This window comes from Rhinatrema bivittatum, chromosome 10, assembly GCF_901001135.1.
Source record: "Rhinatrema bivittatum chromosome 10, aRhiBiv1.1, whole genome shotgun sequence".
In the NCBI taxonomy this organism is placed as follows: domain Eukaryota; kingdom Metazoa; phylum Chordata; class Amphibia; order Gymnophiona; family Rhinatrematidae; genus Rhinatrema; species Rhinatrema bivittatum.
In genome coordinates, this window is record NC_042624.1 from 84230551 (window position 1) to 84255266 (window position 24716).

Consider the following 24716-nt stretch of genomic DNA (forward strand, 5'->3'; position numbering starts at 1 on the left):
GTAATACTTGTCCTGCATCAATTAAGTCATTATTTTTACTGTAGTTGGGAAGCTGTCCCGAAATTCCCCTATATTTATAGAAGAAATCATGTTTAGAAAAGAATCACAAATGATATCACATTTACTGCATCTGATTGTTTCATAGTGGTTTTGATATTGCAAAAGAGATCACACATACAGGGACGGATTTCGGATTTGCTGACCATAGCCACTTCTGATGCTTTGAACCTGCCGCTCCCCCCCCCCAGTAAGGGTCTATTACAGGGTAGCAGAGGGCAGTTCTCTGCCAATTGAGAATCACCAGAGCTGGAAGGCTACAAACCTTAACCAGCCTTCTGCCCCTACATTTTTGCTGCCCTAGGCACAGGCATTATGGGTGCCTATTGACAAATGCAGGGCAATACAATTTGCATATGATGTGTGCTGATGCAAATGGAAATGCATACCTGATGAAGTTCTCCATCCAAACAGCAAGGATTTAAATTTTCAACTAGCAAACTGGATTTCTGCAAGCATTGTGGTGGTGCTCACTATCAGTCTATTCATTTAATACTGCTGTTGTGAACTTGTTTAAATCAGGCACATATTGCAGAAGATCGGATTGCATCTCACAGATTGTCTCTCATTATGCTTCATTCCAAATGATATGCTCATGTAAATTTAAAGTTTTTTTTTTAAATGGCAGTGCTGCTCATGAACTTAGTTTGGCCCTTTCTGATACAATGCAAGGTGAATTTTCAAACTGATGTGCACGCCAAAACCAGGAGATGCATGTGCACCTACCACATGTGTGTGTCCACCCTGCCATATATGCGCACGAGTACAAATGCATGCATATCTCACATTGGGGGAAAAAAGGTGTGAAAAGTGGACAGGGCATAGGCGTTTTGAGGCGAGGCCAAAAGATTATGCGCATATATAGCTATGCTCATGGGCACGCATCCAAGTCCATTTCAGTACAAAGTTACTTCTACTACTGATGAGGTGTAAATAAAACTATTTCTAGCCTGCCTGAGTGGTCTGGGTTAACTGGGGAGAGTGCAGGCTAAAGAGCCAGAGGAGATCTTGAGGACATAGCTATAGACTGGGCAAACTGGTGGAAGAACTGGTTAAACGGGTCATTTCCTGGATGCACGCATGTTATAAAATTCCCTCACTTGTGTGTCTAAATGCTGACATTTCTCTGCTGTGCGTGAATATGCTTAAAAATAGGGAGCACCCATATACGCACCAGGCCAGTTTTATAACATATGCATGTACCTGCATGCAGGATATAAAATTTCAGCGCATCTTGCCATGCATCCATATACACATTTATATGGGTGCACACGCACTTATTTTAAAGTTACCGTCCCTGGCTTCACTGAAGCTTTTGTCCAATGTCTCACCACATGAAAATAGCATTCTTGACTTCTTAATATTGTCCTAGACCAAGGGGAGTCAGGTGTTCTGTAGGAAAAAGCTCATTTTACATCCCTTGGAATCTGTGATATGCTGCCAGTTTCTTGTCAAGGGGCTCTCACCAGCTCTGTTCAACTCAACAAGTCCCTTATGAGAGACCCTGGAAATCCTCTTAACAATCATTGCTTGGGATGAGAGATCAATATGTCATGGAGCAAAATTATCTGGTGTTCAGTTGTATAGAACAGCGGTTCTCAACCGGTGTGTCGCGACACCCCAGTGTGTCGCCAAGCACCGGCAGGGGTGTCGCGTGTTCCCGGACTCTCCCGCTGCTCTTTCTTCCCTGCTGCCGTTCCGCTGGGCTATCAGCACGTTCAAGCCCAGCGGAACGGCAGCGGTGCAAAAAAAAAAAAAAAAGCTGTGGCATCCGTGGCTGCCCTTTTCTTCTTCCCGCGCCTGCCTCCCCCCCCCCCTCCGTGACCCGGAACAGGAAGTGATACGCGGTGTGCGGGAAGAAGAAAGAGCCGTGCTGCATGAAAAAATAGCAGCGGCGACAGCAGCATCGGCCCCCGAGCAATCGAAGCAGCCGGTAATCGGGAAAGGAGACAGCAGCAGGAGCCTCCCGCAGCCGATGGGATTCTTCTTTCTTGGCCTGCGGGGGCTGGAGGAGGCTGCGGCAGCTACCATTTGTGCTCGGGGAGGGGCAGGGAAGAGGAAGTGAGTGAGAGAGAGAAGCAGCCAGCTTGCGTGTGATTGAGAGCCTGTGTGTAAGTGAGAGAATGTATTTGATCGAGAGCATGTGTGTGTGAGTGAGAGAAACTGGTCAGAGAGCTGATGTATGTGTATATGTGAGAGACAATGAAAGTGACTGCTCAAGGAGATGACTGATGTGTATGTGAAAGTGTGAGACATTAGTCAGGGAGGTGACTGATGTGTGTGTGTGTGTGTGTGAGAGAGAGAAAAAGCATTGAAGTGAGAAATCTGGGTATGTGAGAAAGCATGGGCATAAGAAGCCTGGTGGGGGGGGGGGGTGTGTGTGTGAAAGAAAGCATGGGAGTGAGAAGCCTGTGTGTGTGTGTGCATGCTTGAGAGAGAGACTGGTGTGTGTGAATATGAGAGAAAGAATGTGATTCAGGAAATGAGAAGCCTGTGCAGTGGAGAGCGAGCATGGAAATGAGAGAGAGAGACTGGTGTGTGTGTGTGTGTGTATGTATGTGTGTGTAACAGAGAGAAAGTGATTATGGGAATGAGAAGCCTGTGCATGTGAAGAGAGTGAGCATGGGAGTGAGAAACCTGGGTGTGTGTGAGACACAGCATGTGAGGGAGAAGCCTGTATATGTAAGACAGAACATGGAAGTGGGAAGCCTGTGTGTGTATGCATGAGAGAGATCAGGTGACTGGTGTGTGTGTGTGTGAGAAAGAAAGCGATTATGGGAATGAGAAGCCTGTGCATGTGAAGAGTGAGCATGGGCGTGAGAAACCTGGGTGTGTGTGAGACACAGCATGGGAGTGAGAAGCCTGTATATCTGAAAGAGAACATGGAGTGGGAAGCCTGTGTGTGTGTGTGTATGCATGAGAGAGATCAGGTGACTGGTGTGTGTGTGTGTGTGTGTGAGAGAGAGAGAGAGAGAGAAAGTGATTATGGGAATGAGAAACCTGTGCATGTGAAGAGTGAGCATGGGAGTGAGAAACCTGGGTGTGTGTGAGACACAGCATGGGAGTGAGAAGCCTGTATATCTGAAAGAACATGGGAGTGGGAAGCCTGTGTGTGTATATGCATGAGAGAGATCAGGTGACGGTGTGTGTTTGTGTATGTGTGTGTGTGAGACAAAGAAAGTGATTATGGGAATGAGAAGCCTGTGCATGTGGAGAGAACAAGCAAGGGAGTGAGAGACTGGTGAGTGTGTGTGAGACAGAGAAAGTGATTATGAGAGTGAGAAGCCCGTATATGTAAGTAGAACACGGGAGTGGGAAGCCTGAGTGTGTGTATGGCATGAGAGAAACTGTTCAGGAAGGTGACTGGTGGGTGTTTCAAAGACTGTTTGGGAGATGATTGGTGTGTGAGAGACAGAAACTGGTCATGGGGGCATGACTGGTATGGTGTGTGTGTGAGAGACATGGGCACTAAGGAAGAGGTCCATGAGTATAGAGCTTAGCCTCTACTGCTGCTTCTGCTGTGTGCTACGGCCTGCATGGAAGAGGAGTAGGAGAGCTGCTAGAGGGGGTAAGTAAAGGTGGCTTTTTAAGTTTATTTTTCTTGATTGACTGCCATTTTAATTATTTAATATTATGTGATGTGTCTGCTTTTTTTGAAATATTTTATTAGTGTTTGGAGAATTTTTAATAGTTTTTATGAGTTTTTAATTGTTGGATGTTATTCTGTTCATAGCTGTTTAGAAACATTTATTCTGCTTATTAGTATAGTTTTACAATTATTTCTGTTTGGGGATCTATAGCTGCTTGTTAGTTCTGTTTTCCTAATAAGAGGTGTATTGGTGTTTAGGGTCTGATGTAATATTTGTAGTGTTGCCTTTTCATAGTTAGGGTTGCTCCTGTTTGAGTGTATTCCATAATAGAGGTGTAACTGTGTGCGGATTAGTTTATGTGCATTACTACAGATCCTGGGAGTATGTTAGGTCGGTTCTGTGTCTGTTACCGAGATGAGATATTTTACTAGCATGTAAGAGTTTTATCAGTCTTATTTGTTGTGTTTTCTCAAGAGGACATGCATTGGTGGTAAACTGCTGTCTTTTCATAAGTAGGGCTATTGAGCCTGGAAGTAGAAGGAGTTTGAGTTGCTGTTACTGAGATGACACCAGAACCAGAATATCTTTTTTGTAGGGTGAGTTGTATGGGGAATGTCATAATTCTGCTTTACATCCATTATTGTGGGTCAGGGAGGTTCCCGTGGATGCAAACTGTACTTTTACATTTAGGCCCGTGACGATCATGGGTCAGTGTGTCACGCATGTGAGAACCATCTGTCAGGTGTGTCCCGACAGAAAAAAGGTTGAGAACCACTGGTATAGAATATGCAGAAAAGCAGTCTAATGATGTTTCTTTAAAAATGGTCAAAACTATAAATATTACTTATGCTGTTTATTATAATCTGATCAGATCCTGCCTACTTCACAATCATTCTCATGTTAAAGGTACCTTTTTATTTTTTTTTCTCCCTTTATGCTTCCTGTTGAACTTGACCTGCAGTCAAACATCCTGCTGGATTTCAAAAGCTATCATGTATATAGTTATAGTTCTACTCCTTAGCATCTACCCATTGATGCTTGTTATATGTAAGGGCTCCTCCCAAAAATTATTTATTTGTTGCCTAGTTCACTTTGTTATCTGTTATATGTATGGGCACTGCCCAATGGTTTTTTGTTCACTGTGAACCGATACGATGTGCGAACGGATATCGGTATAAAAGAAATGTTAAATAAATAAATAAATAAATCCATGTAGACTGTACTTTAGGAGGTTCAGAAGCAGCCATGCGTGGTGCAAAATGTATACTGGAATCTCAGTAAAGGACGTCTTTCTTCTAATTCAGCAATGAAGCAGTAACCATGCTTCTCAGGATGCTACCAATTCAGAAAAGACTTTAAATCAAAGTCCAGTCCATGCAGTGGATGTTTAAGAGGCAATGGTATTCTTTACACGAACAGAAATATCGATCCTGGTTCCATAACTGAATCCAATCGCAGGATTCCAAATGCATTGCATTTAGATAAAAAGCACTGTACAAATGTGTAGCAAAATATTGCAAGATCAGGCACAGAACAAAAAATGTCCATAATTAAAACTAGGTCTGACATGAAATATAAAATTAAATTTACCTGAAATGCTGACTGTATTCCAGCACAGATCTTTGTAGCTCCAGCAGCTGATGTAGGCAGGCGACCAACTAACTGCTGCCGAATAGCATCGCTCTCTATTTGTATTAATTCTGACCTGATGGATGCTGCACCATTAAAGGTGACAATACCAACAAAGGAGCCTACTTCAATGATCTGCAACAGGAACAGCTTGGCTGCCTGATTCAGTCGTAAGATGCGGTCGTACTGTAAATAAAAAGAAGAAATACTATAATTTACTGCTAAAAGTTTGAAAAATGTATTTTAATATGAGGAATGCGTGACTGTGGCAGTACGGTGACAGGCATTTTAAAAGTAATGTAAAAGGAAAATATAAAATACTGTATAGCAATGTTTTAAGGAACATAGGGAAGTAAAATGTCTGATAATGTTTTTAACAGCATGTTTTGACTGGGCTTCAACAATTCATAGAAAGTCAAATTTTTAAGATTTTGTATGAGTTTAACAATCTTAAGACTAATTTTATGAAAGGGATTTCCTATTTTGTCTCTATGGGGAAAATGGTTGCTGCATAGGCCCCTAAAAAAAATGTTTAACCCATGGTTGGACATGCATTTTGGACGCATGTTCACAACCCCTTATACCATAAGGGATAAGGGATTAGCGTGTCCAAAACGTGTGTCCAACCCCCCTCCCCTGAAACTAATAGCACTCTCACATGCAAATGCAAGTTGATGGGGCTATTAGCTATTCGCCCCAGATAAAAAAGAAAAGGGTGCCCAATCAGCACCTTTTAGGACTCAGAAATTAACGCCAGTCCAGAGCAGGTGCTGATTTCTGAGCAGCCCAAAAAAGTGAACAGAAAAGCAGAAAATGCTGCTTTTCTGTACATCTTCTGACTTAATATCGTAGCGATTATTAAGTCGGAGGATCCAAAAGGTAAAACAAAAAAAAAAGTGTGCCAGCAGTCAGGTTAGGAAAAGGGATGCTCATTTAACAAGCATACATTTTTTCTAACCCCTGGCTGGGCACAGGTTAGGTAAACGGACCCTCATAAAATTGAGCATCCGTTTTCCTATCCCACTGACAGCCACCTGACCAGGGCGTCCGTTGCCAAGGAGGCTCTAGGGGAATGCAATTGTCCCTAGCGCCTCCTTTTCAGTGCGACCCCTCATTTAAATACGGTATTGCGCGCCTTTACTGTATTGGCCTGACTGTTAGGCTACAGAGCAAGACATGAACAAAATGTATAAATCTCAGCACTTTCAAATCTGGAGGCTATCATCAGTTTGAAAAATGAAAATCCAAGGAGACATTCATAGTCTTGCAGAAATCAGTTCACCTTCTAATAGCCATTCATCACACCACTTTTCACTTGATCAAAAAAGGAGAGGACTAATATTCAGCCTGCTCATTCTTGTTGATGAGGTAATGAGGCAGGTTGTCTCCCCAGACAGAGTCTTAGGGTAAAAATGTGGTCTGTCAGCTTCTGCTGAGATTCTCATAGTATTGGCAGTGTCCTAGCCCATATTTATCTCTGTGGATCTATCTTTATAAACTGAAATGTATACTATACAATACAATATAATTATTTTTATTCACAATTTACCGCATCCATGCTTCCTGAAACATCAAGAACCAAACAGACCACTCTGTCTCTGATCTGCAGCAGCGAGAACACAGGATCAGCAGGAGGGTTTATGCCTGTCATCGGAGGAGTGTTTTTAAAGTCAGGGGACCTCATGATGACATCCCAAGTGCTCTCTGAGTTACATATTCTGTTGTGCAGGTTGGGTGCATCGGGGTTATGGGTGCTTTTGTTACAGAATTCAACCACCTAAAAGCCAACAGAAGAGAGGAAGATGTAATTAAATTTATCTCACTGGGGTATTTTTAGCTTGAGAATAAAATAGTAGTCAAAAGTCTAGGAGCCACCAAAGTACCCATAAAATAATCAGTCTGAGCTTCAATAATATAACCCAGCAATTTAGGATTCTGAATGGGTTTTTCAAAGATTTCATATTTACAGGAGTATAAGCAGTGCATACAATAGTCAGTGCCCCCCCCCCCCCCCCACACACACACACAGAATTATGTGGCCACAGGAGAAGTCTCATAATAAACCTGTTATCACATAATTGACAACTACCATAGAAACAACAGACCTGAAGCTTTCACACCTCCTAACAATCTTTTGAAGAAAGCTACAGGGTGCCTTTCTTTAGTTCTTTCTAAGCTTTCTCTACTCCTGCTCCAGACCTCCTCTTTTAAAAAGCCTGCAGAAAATAGGAAGGGGGGAAGGGTGAGGCTGAGGCTGTAGAAGATGAAATTCAGCCCCTTTCATTCTGTTTCACCCCTCCTCTTCTGTCCTGAAGGAAACAGGTGGTGAGAGGTGAAGTTTTAGTATATAGAAACATAGAAATGAAGGCAGAAGAAGACCAAACGGTCCATCCAGTCTGCCCAGCAAGCTTCACACATTTTTTCTCTCATACTTATCTGTTTCTCTTAGCTCTTGGTTCTATTTCCCTTCCACCCCAACCTTTAATGTAGAGAGCAGTGATGGAGCTGTATCCAAGTGAAATATCTAGCTTGATTAGTTAGGGGTAGTAGCCGCTGCAATAAGCAAGCTACACCCATGCTTATTTGTTTTACCCAGACTATGTTATACAGCCCTTATCGGTTGTTTTTCTTCTCCCCTGCCAATAAGCAAGCTACACCCATGCTTATTTGTTTTACCCAGACTATGTTATACAGCCCTTATTGGTTGTTTTTCTTCTCCCCTGCCGTTGAAGCAGGGAGCTATGCTGGATATGCGTGAAGTATCAGTTTTCTTTTTTTCTCCCCTGCCGTTGAAGCAGAGAGCTATGCTGGATATGCGTGAAGTATCAGTCTTCTCCCATGCTGTTGAAGCAGAGAGCCATGCTGGATATGCATCGAAAGTGAAGTATCAGGCACATTTGGTTTGGGGTAGTAACCGCCGTAACAAGCCAGCTACTCCCCGCTTTGTGAGTGCGAACCCTCTTTTCTTCTCCCCTGCCGTTGAAGCAGAGAGCTCTGCTGGATGTGTGAAGTATCAGTTTTTCTTCTCCCCTGCCGTTGAAGCAGAGAACTATGCTGTATATGCATTGAAAGTGAAGTATCAGGCTTATTTGATTTGGGGTAGTAACCGCCGTAACAAGCCAGTTACTCCCCTCTTTGTGAGTGTGAATCCTTTTTTCCACATTTCCTCTTGCTGTTGAAGCTTAGAGCGATGTTGGAGTCACAGTAAGCATGTGTATGTTTATTTAATAAGGGTATTGTCTCCAGGCAGTAGCCATCATTCTGGCGAGTCACCCACTCTTCATTGGCGGCCTCTTGACTTTATGGATCCAGAGTGTTTATCCCACGCCCCTTTGAAGTCCTTCACAGTTCTGGTCTTCACCACATCCTCCGGAAGGGCATTCCAGGCATCCACCACCCTCTCCGTGAAGAAATACTTCCTGACATTGGTTCTGAATCTTCCTCCCTGGAGCTTCAAATTGTGACCCCTGGTTCTGTTGATATTTTTCCTACGGAAAAGGTTTGTCGTTGTCTTTGGATCATTAACACCTTTCAAGTATCTGAAAGTCTGTATCATATCACCTCTGCTCCTCCTTTCCTCCAGGGTGTACATATTTAGATTCTTCAATCTCTCCTCGTACGTCATCCGATGAAGATCCTCCACCTTCCTGGTCACCCTTCTCTGTACCGCCTCCATCTTGTCTTTGTCTTTTTGAAGATACGGTCTCCAGAACTGAACACAGTACTCCAGGTGAGGCCTCACCAAGGACCTGTACAAGGGAATAATCACTTCCCTTTTCTTACTCGATATTCCTCTCTCTATGCAGCCCAGCATTCTTCTGGCTTTAGCTATCGCCTTGTCACATTGTTTCGCCGACTTCAGATCATTAGACACTATCACCCCAAGGTCCCTCTCCTGCTCCGTGCACATCAGCCTTTCCCCCCCCATCGAATACAGTTCATTTGGATTTCCACTCCCCATATGCATGACTTTGCACTTCTTGGCATTGAATCTCAGCTGCCATATCTTCGACCACTCTTCCAGTTTCCTTAGATCTCGTAAATGGAACCTTCTCTGAAGAGAGAGCGGTTTTAAGTGGTGTACCGCAAGGATCGGTGTTGGGACCGGTCCTGTTCAATATCTTTGTGAGCGACATTGCGGATGGGATAGAAGGTAAGGTTTGTCTTTTTGTGGATGACACTAAGATCTGCAACAGAGTGGACACGCCGGAAGGAGTGGAGAGAATGAGACGAGATCTAACAGAGAAAGCAGACAGTGTTTGATCCCTCAAACATCTCTTAGATCAAACCAAAGATTATTTTGATATAATTCCTGAATGGAGAGATGTCCCTTTCTATAAAGATGAAATTCTTATAAAGGTCCTTAACCCTGCATATATGGCCAATTATATATCATTTACAAAGATGTTTCTTTGGAATTCTGCAACTGCTGGTGTCTTACTGCTTGCAGAGATAGCATTAATTTCAATTCGCAAAACCCTTGATAACTGGCACTAATGCTGGCAAGTTTCAAACTTGTGCTAATTCAACTCCATTTTGTATATGTTATGATTTGTTCAATATGGGGTAGATTTTCAAAGGGTTACGCGCGTAACCCCCGAAAGCCTACCCCAACCCTCCCCTGCGCACGCCGAGCCAGTCTTGTATAGGCTCGGCGGCGCACGCAAGCCCCAGGACGCGTGTAAGTCCCAGGGCTTTCCTGGGGGAGCATGTCAGGGGCGTGTCAGGGGCGTGTCACAGTGGCACGTCATTTGGGGGTGGGGCCACGGGCATGGTTCCGGCCTGCAGGCGTTTCAGGGGCATGGCGAGGCCTCCGAAATAGCTCCCGGGCCTCTGGCAGGCGTAACCTTTAAAACAAAAGTAAGGGGGGTTTAGATAGGGCTGGGGGGTGGGTTAGGTAGGGGAAGGGATGGGAAGGTGCAGGGGGTGGAAGGAAAGTTCCCTCTGCGGCCTTGGAGGGAATGGGCAGCGCGCGCAGGGCTCGGCGCGCGCAAGGTGCACAAATGTGCATCCTCTTGCGCGCACCGACCCCAAATTTTATAAGATATGCGTGGCTACGCACGTATCTTATAAAATCCAGCATACTTTTGTTTGCGCCTGGTGCACGAACAAAAGTACACGTTCCCGCTTTTTTATAAAATATACCCCGCCATGGATCAATTTTATAAAAAAGCACAAGCACGTACTTTTGTTCACGCACCAGGCGCAAACAAAAATCCGGGGTCGGCGCGCGCAAGGGGGTGCACATTTGTGCACCTTGCGTGTGCCAAGCCTTGCGCGCGCTGCCCGTTCCCTCCACCCCCCCGCACCTTCCCCTCCCTTCCCCTACCTAACCCCCCCCCCAGCCCTATCTAAAACCCCCCTTACCTTTGTTTTAAAAGTTACGCCTGCCAGAGACCGGAGTGCAATTCCCCGACCCCGGGAGCTGTTTCGGAGGACTCGGCCATGCCCCCAGGCCGGAACCATGCCCGCGGCCCCCGCCCCCAAATGATGTGCCACAGCGACATGCCCCCGACATGCCCCCCCAGGAAAGCCCCGGGACTTATGCGTGTCCCGGGGCTTGTGTGCGCCGCCGAGCCTAGGTTTTCGGGGGTTACGCGCATAAGTCATTTCTGATACTGAGGGTGTTTTCAGCATGCATAAACTACTTGGAAAGATAAGAATTATCTCAAGAAAATATAAAATGTATGGTTGCACTATTGCAATTCAAAAGTGACATTTTAAACTTAAAAGTTTGTAACATCTTTTTTTAAATTTGTATCTTAACGTGATAAATTTATTTTTGTGCTTGGTACATTTATATATAGTTAAAATATTGTTTAGAAACAAACGTGTGGATCTTGATACAAAATTATGCAAATTTGCCACAGAATTGACTGAATTTTGAAAAAACTGCCACAGAATTTGCTAATTTTTGCTGCAGAATCTTGAAAAATCTGCAACAGGAAATCAGAGGTTGACCATAGCTGGTTTCAGTGACTTTCAATCTCTTTCAGAAGTTAGATTTGCACACTGTCTTTTAAAAACCTTGCATTGTGAAAGGCAGTGCAAAATATTTAATTTTAAATAACATTTACATTTAGGAAACTAAGGTCTTACTCAAAAAGGACTTTTTCTATTCTTTGCCTATATATCAACTAACATTTTTGTCATAAAATATAGCTTTAGTTATTTTTAGTTGTTGTAGTTTATAAAAGTTTTATGTAGGAACATAGTAAAAAAAAAAAATGCAGCTTTCTTGCCACTGGTACCTTTAGAGTTTTTTCCTCATGTTTTTAAATTAAAAGATAAATAAGTTAAATTTATTGACTCTGAGGTTGCTGGCTGTGTGTAAGTTTTGTGCATAATGGGGCAGATTTTAAAAAAGTACGCGCGCGCGTACTTTTGTTCGTGCACCCGGAGCAAACAAGAGTATGCCGGATTTTAATAGATATGCGCGTAGCCGCGCGTATCTTTTAAAATCCGGGGTCAGCGCGCGCAAGGCTGCGCAAAATCGGCAGCCTGCGCACGCCGAGCTGCGCAGCCTGCTTCCGTTCCCTCTGAGGCCGCTCCGAAATTGGAGCAGCCTCGAAGGGAACTTTCTTTCCGGCACCTTCCACCTTCCCTTTCCTTCCCCTAACTAACCCGCCCCCCGGCCCTAACTAATTCCCCCCCTACCTTTATTTCAAAAGTTACACCCCCTCAGAAAAGCCCCGCGACTTACCTGCGTCCTGGGGCTTGTGCGCGCCGCCGAGCCTATGCAACATAGGCTCGGCGAGCGCAGGGGGGTGGAAGGGGCAGCGCAGGGGGTGGAAGGGGGTGGAAGGGGCAGCTTTTCGGGGGTTACGCGCGTACCCCTTTGAAAATCTGCCCCACTTTGTGATGATACTGTACAATGGGAGAAGAAAGACCCAAAGAAATAAAAGGTGTGAAAAATGCTAGGAAAGCAGAGGTTTTTAGAACACAGGAATCACTGTCTCCATGATTACTAGAACTGTATATACCTATCTTAGCAGAGAGCTGAAAAAAACAAAACAAAACCTTAAGCTATGTAAAAAGTGTTCACCAAAAGAAAGTAAAGACAGTGCTTACAAAATATACAGAAAGAACATAAATTTACCAAAAAGGCAAAAGGTTCAAAAGTAATGTATAACCCAAAATCTGCTGGTCAGCCTTAACACAGTGGCAAAGAAATCCTAGATCATCCCAGTGATACTCTAACTGTATTCACCTCAGACAGAGCTTGCATGTACATTATTGATGCTTTGGTAGCTTGGTTTTTATCTGGTACAAATGTACATCCTTCTTCATAAAGTCCAGTGGATTGGTCATATTTGCATGCTACTGTTGAGCATGAACTGTCTGTACAGTCTTTAGATACCGAAATGCCAGTGACATTAGCTGAACACCTAAAATAAAACAATATTAATAGACTTAAAGAAGCAATGTCAGAGCAATAAATGTAAATGTTTAAAGTCAGATAATGTTCTGAATCAATTCAGAAAATAAACAGCCCAATAATTTGTCATGTTTTTCTGAATATCTCCGAGGACCAGTGCTAGTATATTTAGATATCAGTGTGGCTTTTTTTGTTTGAAGTTCAAGCGTGAGGATCTTTTTTTTTTGTTCCTTTGCTTCAGTTTGGCTGGGCTTTACACCCCTGGCTAAACAGAATAGGAAGTTATTCTATACTTTTCTAGACCAAAACCTGTGTCTTAGTAAATGTGTCTTAGTGTTTTGAATTTTTTAGGGATGTGCACTGATTTTTTTTCTTCAAGTCATTTTCATTTCGGGTCATTATCTATTAAATTTTGTTTTTATAATGGTTCGGGAGGTATTTATTTCGGATTTCCCCAATTTTGGAGTTAATGCGCACTAACGGGGCTTAGTGCGCATTAAGTCCCATTAGTGCACGCTGTCTAGTTTTCTTAATTTCTGAGTTAGTGTGCCCTAATAGGACTTGTCGTGCCGCGCACTGAAAATAAGACAAGGGCAGAGCAGGCCGACACTACTGAAGGAGGAGGAGGAAGTGGAGCGTATATCCCGTAGGCCTAGGGAAAGAGGAGGCTCCTGTGGCTAATGAGAATCGAGGTGAGAAGAGACAATGAGAGTGCAAGTGTGAATGGGAGAAGGAGAGAAGTGAATGAGTGTATATGTGTTTATGCATGTATGGGTGTGTATGGAAAAGGGAGGGGGCGGGGGGGGGGGGGGGGGGGCGCCATCTCATCCCTTGCTTCAGGCAGCAGATTGCCTTGAGCCTCCCCTGCATGGCAGAACCAAAGCATCGATTCCTTCCATACCATGTTCTCTTCAGCAGCTGTAAGACCACAACACCTTGGTATTCTCTTTGGTCACCATTAAGTCCATATGTAGCTGGGTTTAAAAAAGGTTTGAATAAGTTCTTGGAGGAGAACATAAGAACATGCCATACTGGGTCAGACCAAGGGTCCATCAAGCCCAGCATCCTGTTTCCAACAGTGGCCAATCCAGGCCATAAGAACCTGGCAAGTACCCAAAAACTAAGTCTATTCCATGTTACTGATGCTAGTAATAGCAGTGGCTATTTTCTAAGTCAACTTAATTAATAGCAGGTAATGGACTTCTCCTCCAAGAACTCATCCAATCCTTTTTTAAACACAACTACAGTCCATTAACTGCTATTAATCAAGTTGACTTAGGGAATGGCCTCTGCTATTACTGGCATTGGTAGCATGGGATCTTCTTAGTGTTTGAGTACTTGCCAGATTCTTGTGGCCTGCTTTAGTCTCTATTGGAAACAGGATGTTGGGTTCGATGGACCCTTGGTCTGACTCAGCATGGAAATTTCTTATGTTCTTATTTCTTATGTTCTTAACAGCAGCCAAAAGCAGAGATTTAAACTGGGGACACGTAGAAAGACTGGTCATAACACCCAGATTCCTGACCTGTTTTACAATGGAAAATGTACATCCTTCAAATACAAAATCAGTCACTTTGTCTACGAGTAGGAATCTAAATAATATTATCAGCTTGGTCTTATTAAGATTCAGCATGAGCTTGTGTGAGAGCCAGCATTTGATATCAGACAGACATATGGATATAAATTCAAATGCAGAAACCCATGATAACAGTAGTGGTATATTGTCGGTGTAAATTTTATAATTGACTCTCAGCTCAGCTGGAAGTTTGCATAAAGATGCAATGTAGGTGATTAAGCATCTCAGATAAGGTGGCACTCTGAGGGACGCCAGTAGGGATGGAATACTAGGAGCAAGTGTCTAAAGCAGTCTTTATCTGCTGCATGCAGTCTATGAGATATGAGTTGAACCAAGCTAGAACAGTACCAGAAATCCCAATTTCAGACAGCCTGTTCAGCAGTACCACAGTAATTCTAATTGTGAGGAGCATAACGATCTTCCTGGTACATAATGGATCAAAAATTTGTCGGATATTGAGGTTGACCTTTATATAATGCTGTAAAAGCAAGAAACAATCTCAAACCTTATGCTACACAAAACTGGAAGCCAATGAAGATCTGACAGAATTAATCCCATAGGATCATGCAGTGTTTTGCAATAACTGTAATTTCCTCGATGAAGAAATAGGAAGACCCTGGTATAAAGCACTGCAATAATCAAGTCAATTAAGCACAAGAGCATGACACAATTTAATAAGATCACAGCTAATCAAAAAAGTTCTCAAATGCCTACTAAAGGGAAGGTTAAAGTAACAAATGTGGACTAGGGATACAATCTGATGAATCGTGGTTAAAGAGGAATCACTCTTAATTCCTAAAATAGAGATCACTTCCTTTAGTGGAAGAGAAGATCTCAACCTAATCAGAGAAATTGGTAAAGCCTTCTTATTATTTATCCATACCTTAAATTTATGAATTCACCTTAAATTTATGAATAGACAGCCAATGGGCAATTCTATCAAGAAAGCATAAAAATTCTTCAGCTCCTTAAGATTCAGTTGGTTGCTATAAGCCACCTCCTGAATATGACCAGTAAATACAAAAACATTAAAACCTGCCTCCTACACAAGTGTAGCCAAGGGAGCCAAATACAAATTAAAGAGGGAAGGGGAGCGAATGATAGGGAAGTGAAAGGAAAGGAGGGAGTGGGAGAAGATGGGGTCTGAGTGAGAGTGGAGCGAAGGGATGGAGTGAGAGGGAGTGGAGTGAAAAAGAGGTTGGAAGTGATGAGTGAAGGGAAGGGAAAGGAATGAATGAGATGAAAGGGAAGGAGTGAGTTAAGTGAAGGGAGGGAGTGAATGAGAGGGAAGAGGAGTGAGAAAAGAGAGGAGTAGGGTTGACAGAAGGAAAGTAAATGAGAAGGGCTGAGGGGATGGTGAGAGAGGGGGTTGAAATACCACTAAACACACACACACGCACACATACTCTCACATCTCAGAGGACAGAAGATGGGAAAGGCAGGGGAGAGCACTGCCAACTTCTGATAAATGTAGAAATAGTAATATTATTACTGACACTCTATCTGCCACTGCCATGTGAACCCTGTCTCTCCCCCTCGCCCAGCAAATTCCCCCAACCCCCTTGGTGATTTGAATTCTGGCCTTTCGCTTGAAAAATTTGGAGACCTTGGGATAGATCAAGGGGTCACAGATTTACTATTTTGAATTGCTTTATGGATATTATCTGAGAGATACTTGTACCAAGTGCCATATTTTCATATTTAAAGTAATCTTTCGGTAAAGTTGTGTTGGAACACAAGCTTTCTGTACAGCTTGTTTATTGGCACTCTCTAAAGAGACAGACAGTTAATGCCCAGCGCCTAGGAAGTTTATCCTTTCTTCCTATGGAGGGCCCTCCAACCAGCAATTTTAGAGAGAGAGAATGTGGTACCCAAGACTCTCAGAATTGAGTGTATTCCGTGAATCTCTGCGGAGAGAGTTCAGTATGGAGGATTACATCTGCTTACAATCCCAACATCAATGAGCACAGAATGACTAGGTGTTTTGGACAACAACTGGTGACTGAATTATTACAAAGTTTGCTGCTAAGACATGGGATGGGGCATAGGTGTTGGATTAATTATGGGACTTCGAATAGCCAAAAAGGAAAGCAACTAAGCGTCAAATAGCCTACTGTGGAGGTGGTGGAGACCAGCACTCTAAGAGTATTTGAACATTCTTGGGTAAAATATAGAGGGCAGTGGTGAAAACAGGTTTGAGAGGCCGGGTTAAAAGAAATGGAGGAGCTGGTATTGGCTTAAATATGGACATTTATCTACCCAAAGTAGTAAAGAGCCTGAGAAGTAGATAACTGAGTAGCCTGGATGATTGGGCCTATGGATCTTTCTTGGCTATCCTCTATTATGGGGCAATAATCAAAAGTCTTTATGCTTAAAAACAGGGTTTGGTTATTGACATGCCCCTCACTTCCCTAGTGAACATGGCAAAAGTTATGCACACTGGATGGCAACATGCACACTTTTATTCCTGACAAGTCCTTTCATTTTGAAATCCCCAGACATACTTTTGGGCACCTAACTGTACCCCTGACTCCATGAAGTGCAAAGTATGAGTGCCTGGCCCGAATTTTCAAAGAGAGTATCAGTGGGGAGTTTCCCTTTAAAAATTAGCTTTCAAGCCCATAGGCCTACAAATTAGATGCAGGGTTTAATTTTTGTGTTCCCCACTGTTATGAACCAAAAGGAGTGTCAGGGTAAATTAACCTGACCCATGGGAACCAGATTTATAGCAAACTAGTTCATGCATCAAATCATGTGACCCTCATTCTGACAAATTGAAATTTTCAAACCTATTTTGACAGTAGTCTTGGAAAAATATTACCTGGTTGCTTCTACTTTATCTCCAGATGCATAGAAAGGTTTTTGGCTGTTATATTCATCATACACTCCCCATCGAAGGTGAGCCCATTCATGGACAAAAACTCTACCTGTGGAAGCATATTAAGAAGATTTAATAATAAATCTCATCACCAGGGGTTTTGATTATATTTACAGAAGTCCTTTTGACAACCCTGTAGAATAGTGAATTGCATATATCCTGCACATGTGTCACTAGCACTATGAAGCACTATGATAACTAAACTTACCAGAGAATTAGCCAGCACAGATGACATCATTCCTGGGAGGATGGAACTAACTTGGTCTTATTCTCTGCTACTGATAACAAGAGGCTTCTGCCCACAGTAAGAGCACGCACACACATGCTAAAATTTATTGATTGGCTATTAAAGGTAATGGGTGTGGATTATGCAGATATCTGGCATTGGCGGACCCAAAACCTTTATAAGGCTGAGCACGCACGCTAGAGCACTGGGCAGATTCTGAATTATACACCATTTGTTTGTATTGCTTTTGCCCCATAGAGGAACCCCGCTTTCCTCTATTAAGAAATCTCTTACTTTTATAACTTCTCTGGAGCTGGTACTCACTGAGTTAATTAATCAGAGGTTGCCGCTATTAACAACCCTCATAAATCTGGAGATGAACTTTCTGGTTTAGAGTTTAAGCTACCTCAAATCCTACTCTTGTTCAGTATTATATCTGCTGATATTTTTCTTCTTTCTATATATTTTGAATTATGTATAGTTGACTAGATTTGTTCAAATTACGGGCTTCAAAGAATTAGAAAGATGTGAACTACATTGGACTCCTGAGGTATCACGTAACTGAAATAATTCATTGAAATTCATACTGCAATATGTGCATAAAACATTACTCAGCTTGTCTGGAAAATAAAAACTAAACAACAAAAGCAAATAAATATCAATATTCACCATCCACACCTAATGCAAAAGATGGAACAGATTATCCTAGTTGTAATGAATCAACCAATTAAAGAGGGAAGGAGTGAATGGAATTGTCTGTTTGGTGTACATCACTTTGTGCTTATCTCAGAAAGCAATTTGGAAGTCCAGTAAATTGAAATGAGATGTCTCCTCCCTCCCATTTCACTACCTTCCCAAATTCCCTCAGTACCTAACTCCGGCCTGGATTTATCAAAATGTGGTAAATATTGCATGTGATGTGAAAAGGGGTGTGTTTTGTGGTAATAGGGAGTTTATTGCAATACTACCTATGTGAAGAGCTAATTACCACAAATTGTGATAATTTGTTCTCACTTTGAGATAAGTGCCAGAATGTAGTATTTTCTACATATGAGAGAGAGAGAGAGGGAGAGAGAGAACCTAGGCATGATGCCATCACCCTAGATAAGTATTTATATCTCTATGTGAGGCCCGCCTAATAACTCAAGGTGAGGTTTAGGTATTAGTATAAGGGGTTAGGGGCCACTTTGACATTCAATGTGAGACGTATGAACAGAACAGTGTTCTCTTGTGAACATTTGATGTCCCTCGGAATGAGGAAACTCACCCAAAGATGAGATTTGTGCAATGTTCTCTCAACCTAGATTGATGGACTCTCTACCTGGGTAACATCAAGCTAGGTTGAGAGAACATTGCACAACTCTCACCTTTGGGTGCATTTCCTCACTCCGAGGGTCATCAAATGTTCACAAGAGAGCACTGTTCTGTTCGTACATCTCACATTGAATGTCAAAGTGGCCCCTAACCCCCTACACTAATACTGAAACCTCACCTCGAGTTACTAGGTGGGCCTCCCATAGAGATATAAATACGTATCTAGGGTGACAGCATCTTGGCTAGTCTCTCTCTCTCAACACTCTGGGAGCTTCAAAGTACCAAAACCAGCCTCCACAAAAAACATCACAACAGCTGATATAGCAGTAACACAAGCTATCACATGGATTAACACTTCTGAAAACATTGTAGCTAAAATCAGGATTAAAGCCATGCAATATGGCTTTCTAAAACAGTATACCCAGCTCACTCCCATCCCTAACTCCTCCTTTTCAGATTTGCATCACACCATATGATATGGTGTTATCACATGCGTTAAAGGCATTTTCGCATGCGTTAATGGTGCTTTTCGCATGCGATAAGCTCTTAACACATTGTTGTGCTTCCCGGTTGCAGCCGCCTGCGACCGGGACCCCCACCTTACCTCCCAACGTCAGGATCCGCCGCAGTCACGGTTGGGGAACGCGCTGGGGTCGGCCTCCAGCGTGCTCCTGCCTCCTAAACCTCGAGCGCGAGGTTCCGCGGTGCTCCTGGCGGGGGAAACGCTCCCCGGGCCTCCTCCCGCGGCATCTGGCTGCTCTACAAGGCCCTTCCGGGCACAGCCTGCTGGTTCTCCCCTTAGCTGCGAGGCCGCACCTCCCAGGGAGATTTAAAGGGGCCTCGTCCCCTAAATTGCTATCACTTGCCCCTAATGGGCCTGGCTCAGAATCCTACTTAAGGAGACTGCCCCCAGTCATTCCTCGACTTGGCAAAGAGTCTGCTCGCTTCAGTGAGTCTCCTGGTGCCTCTGGTTCCTGGCTCCTCCTTCTTCTCGGACTCCTTCGGTGTGTGACTTCAGACTAGCAAGTGGTGATTCTTTGGTGTGTGACTTCGGACTGGCAAGCGGTGATTCCTCGTTGTGTGACTTCGGACTGGCAAGCGGTGATCCCTCGGTGTGTGACCTCGGACTGGCAAGCGGTGATCCTCTGGTACTCGACCTCGGACGTCCTTAACAGACCATCCATCTTCAAGGGCCCACCTAAGTCCCAGCGGCCCAGGTCCCTACAGGCTCCTCCCGGGGGGGGGGGGGCCACGGACTTCCAGTGGCGAAGATCCAGTTGGCCCTTGCACCGACTTCATGCCTCTTCGATCTCTCAAAGGTCCACCTAAGTCTCCTGCGGCGAAGATCCAGCCAGTCCCAACTTCTGTTCCGCCTCGCCACCCGACGGGGGAACCTGAGGAGCCATCTCCTAAGGTCGTACCAACCTCCTTGCCGGTCCAAAGGTTCACTTCCCTCCTGGTCATAACACACATGCGAAAACACCATAGCGCATTTTGATAAATGTGGGGGTCCTTCCCCTCTAAAATACAACTTTCTCATAAAATCCACACAGCATGCAAATAATAAACCACTCTCCTCAGCCAGGATCAGTAAGACTAAAATTTTTATCTTATAGGCAGTTGTTATAGAACAGAAGCATCCCTGCTCAGGGTTTGGGAACAGAGACAGAGATTCATTTTACTTCTATTCCTGTAGTCACCAAAAGTTATTTGCTGCCTGATGTGAAATGCATTGCAGGTCTCATGCTATTTTCAAGTAGACACTTTATGAAATCACTGAAATTCTAGAGGTCTATGTACTAAAGGGCAAATTTATTTTATAAAAGGCGCACAAATGCCCAAAAATGTGCAAAATGTCCTGAAATACACAAAAATGCTGATATTTTGGCATCCCATGTTTTTTCATGTGTAGGCCCCCATCGCAAATAGTAAACTTTCACATTAACAGGGTCATTCTTTATTCTGCAATGTGCCGGTATCGCAGCGGTATTATTCTAATTAGGGGATGGGGAGGAATGTGGGTGGATTCTGTGCCAGAATGAGGAATCTAGGGGTTAGTTTGCTACATGATAAAATATACTCAAATTCTGAATTGAGTTGCAATGATGAAATATTATGCAAAGCAGCTCATTAATTCAGAATTCAGCAAAACATCTTCATAGACCGGTTTTAGCAAAAAAGTTAACTACACATAAGAACATAAGAAATTGCCATGCTCGGTCAGACCAAGGGTCCATCAAGCCCAGCATCCTGTTTCCAACAGAGGCCAAACCAGGCCACAAGAACCTGGCAATTACCCAAACACTAAGAAGATCCCATGCCACTGATGCAATTAATAGCAGTGGCTATTCCCTAAGTAAACTTGATTAATAGCCGTTAATGGACTTCTCCTCCAAGAACTTATCCAAACCTTTTTTGAACCCAGCTACACTAACTGCACTAACCACATCCTCTGGCAACAAATTCCAGAGCTTTATTGTGCATTGAGTGAAAAAGAATTTTCTCCGATTAGTCTTAGTTAGCTACTTGCTAACTTCATGGAATGCCCCCTAGTCCTTCTATTATTCAAAAGTGCAAATAACCGATTTACATCTACTCATTCAAGACCTCTCATGATCTTAAAGACCTCTATCATATCCCGCCTCAGCCGTCTCTTCTCCAAGCTGAACAGCCCTAACCTCTTCAGCCTTTCCTCATAGGGGAGCTGTTCCATCCCCTTTACCTTCTCCATCGCAACTATATCTTTTTTGAGATGCGGTGACCAGAATTGTACACAGTATTCCAGGTGTGGTCTCACCTTGGAGCGATACAGAAGCATTATGACATTTTCCGTTTTATTAACCATTCCCTTCTTAATAATTCCCAACATTCTGTTTGCTTTTTTGACTGCTGCAGCACACTGAGCTGACAATTTTAAAGTATTATCCACTATGATGCCTAAATCTTTTTCCTGGGTGGTAGTGCCTAATATGGAACCTAACATCGTGTAACTACAGCAAGGATTACTTTTCCCTATATGCAACACCTTGCACTTGTCCACATTAAATTTCATCTGCCATTTGGATGCTCAATCTTCCAGTCTTGCAAGGTCCTTCTGTAATGTATCACAATCCGCTTGTGATTTAACTACTCTGAATACTTTTGTATCATCCGCAAATTTGATAACCTCATTCATCATATTCCTTTCCAGATCATTTATATATATATATTGAAAATATATTTTTATTTAGCCAGGCACTGTAACAAAAGTTTGCCACAGAGCTCATTTGCCTCTGTAGCACATTTTCGCAAAAATGGTCTGCTAAGCCATGGAAAATCCCGCAGGTTAGCTCATCAACCCCCTAATCACAGATCTTACTAATTAACGGTCAGTGTGGGTAGACCTCAGTTCATCGGTACATTCCATGCACACCATAATTCAGTGGAAAATGTTGAAAAAAAATAAAAGGAATCAACTTCCTTGCCATTATCTGCCTAAGCTTTTGATGATCCAATACATTGATGAGAAAGTCCAGCAAGATAATTCAATTCTTGGGCATGAATGTTTGTATAAATACTTACAGTATATTTTTCAAACACTAGTTCTTGGACCGGCACATATTTAACAAAATATTTAATTGAGAAATAAAATACACATTGCATTTTAAGGTCCGTCCCAGACAAATATATTATTCTTGTGCTGTGTTACTGTAACAATGTTTTTTGTGCTCATGAGAATGAAAGAGCAGAAATATAATTAAGTTAATTACTTTACCTCTTGATCCATACAAAGAGCTCAAATCATTGATTAGGAAGTTAGGTGTGAAGTGTATATATTTTCCCTTTTCTCCACATCCTCCATATTGTAAGGTGTATGGATCATCTCCATATTTCAAGTATGGCTCAGCAACAATCACATCGGCCTAATAAAATAAAATGCTTTGGTTTAGAGATGAGAAAAATTGAATTAATGAGTCATTTTTATAGGCGAATTTTTTTGTAAAAGTGAAATGTCAAACTAAGGGGTCTATTTCTAAGCTAAATTTCTCCAGGAGCATCAGAGTGCTAACGTGCATTCAGTTGTGCCCAGGGTTGGAATTTAAAGGGGTTGCATGGCCTCAGAAAAACATTCCAACCACCATTGTTTAAAAAATCCCTGGCCGGGGGGGGGCTAAAAACCTCATCATTCCAAACCCACTCCTGCACCTCCATCCATTAAAAAAAATGAAAATTAGTAGCAAGCCCTTCAGATAAGAAACCTCATCCCTTGACAAAAAATGTTCACTCCCAGAATCCCTGTAAAGCTTACTTGAAATTCTGAAGGTCTAGTGGGGAAGTAACAACCCCCACTCACTCCTGTCCCATTGACGCCAGCTGACCTCAGGCACTTGTATGCCCTTCAAAATGGCACCGGTTAATCCCAGGAGTTCCTTTGCCTTTTAGATGGTGCTGGTGGGGCAGCAGCAAGGGTCATTCCTGCCCAAACGAGACCACCAGGATTTGACGTAAGCTTTGGGTGCATTTTATGTCAAAGTGATGGGGCTTATACTTTTTTTTTTTTAACAGGGCAAGGTATGGGAGTGGGGTTGGGAGAATGAGATCCCACTAGAACCCCAGAGATTTTTTAAATATTCTATTGGGGGCAGATTTTCCAGTATGGGGGGCCACAATAACACAATGTTAAGGCCAGGAATGCACAGAAAACTATCACTGAATTCTCTAAACTGTGATACTTAGTACCACAGTTTTCCCTGCAGTACAATTACTGCAGGCCCAATAAATCAGGGAGAAAACCAAAAATTTCTTCTTCTAATTTTGCATGTTTTTTCAAAATCATAGTCCCTTCCTTCCAAATTAGAAGGAGAAAGGTCATGTATAGTCTTGTGGTCAGGTGCCACGCTCCCAGCTTTGTGAAAATCTGTTCTGTCTGCATGCTTGTATGCCCTTCTGGCCCATATTCATTTTTCTCCCTTGGGTCTTACTGAGCTCGGTGGGGAAAATGGTAGACAGTTCATGCAAACTTCTACAATAAAAAGAATGCCCAAACCTGACAACTGTAACAGTTCTCAAGCCAACAACGAAGGATACAAGGGCTCAGCAGCACCGTGCTGAGCCTTGCAGGGGCTTGAACCTCTAACTCAAAAGGGAAGTACCAACATGTCCCTTCTTCATCGCTACTAACACAATGCCGTTAAAAACCCAGCCTTGGTAACCGATGATAAATCATAAATCAGACTCCGGAGATTAGGCAGTTCCCAGTGTGGTCCTTCAATGTTTCCAGAAATGTTGTTCCACAGCAGGTTTAAACGAATGCACCACACATCAACAATTATTGACCATTAACGTTTACTGCCATGGATCTTCTCGAAACCGGTGAGGCCTACCTTTCTGGTGCAATAGTCACTATGGGAGGGTGTTCTCCAACTGTGTGCTTCCAATGCAGTCCCAAAGATTTTTCCTGGGCCCTCATGCCAAATTTTAAGTTTCGCTGGGTACTGTAGCGAAAATGTAATCTACCTCTTAAACAGCATTGTGCAGATTTGAGAGAATCCTCTTCACATGGTAGAAACGCGGGCAAAGTAATCTTGGAAGAGTTGCACTCAATGCACATTATAAGAGAGCTCAGGCTTTTTTCTATATGCTTGCATCACTAGCTGTTTGTGTATGAAATTCAATATCTTAGCAATTACTATTCTTGGCAATTACTATTCTTGGTCGTGTCTCTTTTTCCTTACATGCGCCAAGACGGTGCGCCTGCTCGATTTTGAAATGTATTTTAATATCTGAGAGATTCAAAGCTTCCGGTATCCAGGTCTCCAAAAACTCTCCTAAATTCTGATTTTCTACCGTCTCTGGTATTCGCCGAAAATGGAGATTCAATCTCCTCGAACGATTCTCTAAATCTCTAATTTATCCGCTTGTTCTGAAACCAGCTTTCCAGGGGTCCCATCTTTGTCGCCACCGCCAAGGAATCGTCCTCTAGCAACAAGATGCGTCCCTCCACCTGATCTAGGCAAGGATTAAGTTCAGTAAATGCATTTCTAACCTACATAAGATGAGAGGAAATACCTGATAGTTTCTCATCTAGT

At 43.0% G+C, this 24716-nt stretch overlaps 1 protein-coding gene across 1 annotated transcript in view; it reads right to left on the reverse strand.

Annotated features, from left to right (window-relative positions):
• CLCA1 (chloride channel accessory 1) overlaps window positions 1–24716 on the reverse strand; it is an 82684-nt gene that overhangs the window by 52235 nt on the left and 5733 nt on the right. Inside the window, exons 3-7 of the mRNA XM_029617656.1 lie at window positions 22403–22550; window positions 17052–17157; window positions 12487–12664; window positions 6826–7053; window positions 5238–5462 (exon numbers count right to left, since the gene is read on the reverse strand). Coding sequence (XP_029473516.1) covers window positions 5238–5462; window positions 6826–7053; window positions 12487–12664; window positions 17052–17157; window positions 22403–22550 — 885 coding nt within the window. The remainder of the gene's footprint in view (window positions 1–5237; window positions 5463–6825; window positions 7054–12486; window positions 12665–17051; window positions 17158–22402; window positions 22551–24716) is intronic.